A 4360-nucleotide genomic window follows, 5' to 3' on the forward strand; every position below is an offset into this window, starting at 1 on the left:
GACTTACTTGTCGTATTATTAGCCACTTACTTGTCAAAAAAAATAACTTAATTACCATTTTTTTCTCGATGTGAATCATGTGCCGCATGTATCCATATTGCAGCACACAACATCGTGGCTTAGAAGGATATGCAGATGGCATCACAAAAATATGCATTGCATGCAAAGCGTGACACAGAAAATCGGTAGAAAAAGTGTCTCACACAAAACATGTGTTGGCAGACCTTAATCACTAGCTAAATGCATCTAGTTAGTACTAGTACTACTAGTAATAGTTTAAAATTGTATAGTTGCCAATTTTACAAAAACTTAGTTGTCAAGATGCTAGTTTAACTATGCCGAGTTGTCATATTTACAAACGATGATAAAAAAAGATTTTTTTTGTGGTCACCGGTTTTAAATATGTTGAGTTGTCATATTTTTTGCGTGTAATCGCCTCAAAAAGTTGTTTGTGCTTGCCATTTTAATTATGTCAAGATGTCATATTTATACGCAATTTTTAAAAATTTGATGATTAAGTTATTTTTTATCAGACAAGTAAGCACTTACTAATATGACAAGTAAGTGCAGCAAATGTGGTAATTGTGAGAAAAAAAATTGTCGAAACATGTCGACATGGGATCTAGTTTTAAAGATTTCGTCGAAACAAAGTCAACGGTGAAAACGGATTATCGATCGAATTAACGGTTTAAGAGATAAAAGTTTTTGAATTTCGATCATTTAAAATGAATCTGATGACATCATTGCAAGAGAACACAAGCCGCTGTACTTTACGGTGCGGCGTGTAGATAGAATTTCCCTTCATTGTTGGAAATCAAACGACGTGCCAGCACAGCCCAGTTAAGGAAGAACTCGGCCCAACTGTTTCCAGCGTTTAAAGTCACTGACGTGTGGCCCCGAATTAGCAGGGGGGACGACATTTTGCCTTTGCGTCTCTTGCAGAGAAAGGAGGAGAGCAGTGCAGCGGAGATCAGATCACGAGACGAGATGGCGGCGTCCTCCTCCTCCCCGGCGGCGGCGGCGGTTGGGCGAGCGGTGGAGGAGGTGCGTTCGGCGCTGAACGAGCACGCTGACGTGGTAGCCGAGCTCTTCGGCCGCGTCTCCACCGAGCTCCGCGGCGGATTCGGCCCCGCCGTCGACTCCTTCGTCGGCTTCTTCCACGCCGTCGACTGGAAGGTGCGTCTTTTCCCCCTCACCCCCTTGCTTCGCCCGCTTGAACCTAGGATTTAGTCCACCAGGAAGCAGAAGCTGCTGCTTCAACCGCCGACGTCAGTGTGCTCTTTGTCGACTGAATCCAACCGACGCCGCGGATTATTTACCGCCGGCCTCGCCTGGATCTCTCTTGAGAGGCAGCGATGGTGTGGGTAGTTATGCTATGTAGGACGAACAATTTCATGTGGTTCATCTCTGCGCGATTCCACTGCATCCTCATTCCTGTGAACTAGTAAATCAATCGAAGACCACCGCGGTGCATCCAAGAGTAAAAGTCCGCAACAGAATGCAAGTTACTTAATGGCGCTTGTGATTACTCCAGTTTCGGAGCTTCCATGTTAATGCTTTCCCACCTGAAACTCAGTAGCTAGTACTTCTGCGTACTCATATACTCCCTCCGTCAAATTTAACTTTCTCCTGAATCAGATGTTTTAGTGTGTTTGTTCACTCATTTTAGTCCGTATGTAGTCCATATTGAAATATCCAAAACATCTTATACTCCCTCTATACCATAATAATTGTAGTTGAGGGGAACTAGTTTAGTTCTTCCCAACTACAATTATTATGGTACGAAGGGAGTATTTGGGAACAAAGGGACTACATGTTTTCTTGAACCATCAGCCTTTTCTTCATGTTTTATTGTGTAATCAACTTCGCTCATCTCATGGGTAATCGTTGTCCCTGTTCTTACCTTGACTGATCTGTTCCTTCTGTCTCTTTAGGAACCTTGGTTGATCGGCATGATAAGTTTCCATGCCATTCTGCTACTGGTAACCATCATCTCCAGGAGGAACATCAATTTCCAACTTATTTTGTCAGCCTTCACATGTGAGTATTACTTCCCTATCATTGTTTTTTTTATTTGGCCATCAGACTTCTAGTACCGTTAGCTGGTGATTATAGATTGTGTGCATCATGCATGTCATACTGACCATATTTATTGTATTTTTTTATGCTTGCTGAGATTAGAAGTTTTATGTATTTTGTCTCCTTGAAACCGTCAAAATAATCACACTGCACATCTCAGCTCTGTAAAGCTTATCTAATTTGCAGTGGCAACGTCCAACTCCTGCATAAATGTTGGTTTAATCATGTCAGCGAGGTTTCAGTGTAGCATTTTTCTCTCCGTTCTCTAATTATGTACTGTATGTGATATGAGAAGACATTCACCTTCTTTGCTTTTGTGCCTGTTATTTTACGTTAATGTGAAATTTAACCACACAAGTAGTTTGAATAACAAGTAATTAGTAAATGTAACCTTGACCTTGAGAGATGATGTTTCCTCTTTCCCTTCCGATGCAAGTATGGATTTAAGGGCAAAGCACCAGCAAGCAATAGCTTTTGTAATATGCTAGATTACCTCCTTTGCTTGCCTGATGTACTTAACTCATTGCAGTTTCTGGTGTATTCCTTGCGGAGAAACTAAACACATTCTTAGGACAAAACTGGAAGAGCTTCTCAAGCCAGAATTACTTTGATCCCCAAGGCCTCTTCATCTCGGTCATGTGGTCTGGTCCCCTGCTCCTGATTACGATACTTATTCTGGTAAGTGCATCGCCAGTCGTCTCATTCACCTCATCAGTATCTGCATCTCCTTTTGCTTTCCTTACATGCAACTGCCTCCCGTGTGCTTGTTCTGCAGGTGAACACCCTTGTGACGCTCTGCATGCTGATGGTAAGGTGGAAAAGGGCCGAGCTCAAGCACCGCGCTCGTGAGGCCCGTAGCAAGCAGGAATGATGATGCTGCCATGCCCGCGGATCTGTTGTGCGGTAGGAGATTAAGCTGCTGATCTAACGGAGAAATTTGATTGGAACAGTAAAGTGGAAGGTTAATTAGTCCTTGATTTTGATTGATGGTCTCACTTATGGTCTCTGGTACTGAAGCACACGGTTTTACACATGCATTAGCTGATGTTCGCCAAATTAAGGCATATGTTTGTGTAGGGAGCTCTGAATGTTATTTGGATAGCTGCAGGAGTCAAGTGCCGTTGTATATGCATATTCATTGTTATGACTTGCCTCTCAAATACCTCGGTTTCATTTGTTCTATGATTGGTTCAGTTTTTTCATTACTTGAGACGGCAGTTTAGGTTGGAACATATAGTGATGTGGTTTGAGTTGATGTTGTATCGAGTCGGGGTGGGCATAGTAGCCAAGAACCAATGTACTCCCTCCGTTCCTAAATATAAGTCTTTTAAGAGATTTCACTAAATGACTACATACAAAGCAAAATGAGTTAATCTATACTTTAAAATATGTCTATATGCATCCGTATGTAGCTTCCTAGTGGAACCTCTAAAAAGACTTATATTTAGGAACGGAGGGAGTATCAAACTGAAACAACCGGGACTAAAACCAAATGGACCGAAACCAAAAACTGTTGTTTCTATTTGGGTCACTACTTCTGCAGAACCAAAAAAATGTGGCAAATTTGTTAGGTTGTCATTTTGACATTTTCTCTCATGTTTCTTCACGTCGGGACATTGATTCCCACCATTTTATTAACGGGGAGGGGTGGGAGTTGTAAGGGAACTAGAAGGATTTGAGCGTGTTTTGCTGCGGAGGGGTGGGAGTTGTAAGGGAACTAGAAGGATTTGAGTGTGTTTTCTTGCTGCGTCGTTGGTGTTGTTAGGTTTCTTAAAAAAATACTCGTTCTATTTTAAAATTTAAAATATAAGGTGTATTACTTTTTTGAAAAGTCAAATCTTATAAGTTTGATTTGATTTGTAGAGAAATATATTGAAATTCATAATATCAAATCAGAGCCATCATGAAATGAATTTCCGTACTTTTTTTGCTTAATGTTACGGATGTCAATATTTTTTGCTTTGAACTTTGTCAAAGTTAAAAAAAATTGACTTTCCGAAAAAATAATACTCTTATATTATGGAACTGATGGAATATTTAGTTTGGTGGGTGAGGGAGATGATGAAGTGTTATCTATTTATATTTGTAGTGCGGTGATTTGATGGGATTTTTATGTTGTGGTTTTGTGTTATCCGCTAGCCAACGTATATTTAGCGCGGGATTGATATGTTCTTATAGGTCGGTTGATGCTGATTGATTTGAAAAATCGTTGACGCGATCAGAATTGCAATTCGAATTCAAAATTGAATGCTTCAGTTGAATGGAAAAGTTTCAAAATGAG

General features: G+C 40.7%; 1 protein-coding gene across 1 annotated transcript; it reads left to right on the plus strand.

Moving 5' to 3' along the window:
• The first annotated feature begins 836 nt into the window (after positions 1-836).
• Positions 837-3259, plus strand: LOC123411051 (transmembrane protein 18-like). The gene is made up of 4 exons (XM_045103971.1): positions 837-1176; positions 1935-2040; positions 2609-2757; positions 2855-3259. Exons 1-4 carry the CDS (start codon positions 988-990, stop codon positions 2948-2950), a joined length of 540 nt encoding a protein of 179 aa, XP_044959906.1. The 5' UTR covers positions 837-987; the 3' UTR covers positions 2951-3259.
• Positions 3260-4360: the final 1101 nt, after the last annotated feature.

The sequence above is a fragment of the Hordeum vulgare genome, chromosome 7H (genome assembly GCF_904849725.1).
Source record: "Hordeum vulgare subsp. vulgare chromosome 7H, MorexV3_pseudomolecules_assembly, whole genome shotgun sequence".
NCBI lineage: Eukaryota > Viridiplantae > Streptophyta > Magnoliopsida > Poales > Poaceae > Hordeum > Hordeum vulgare.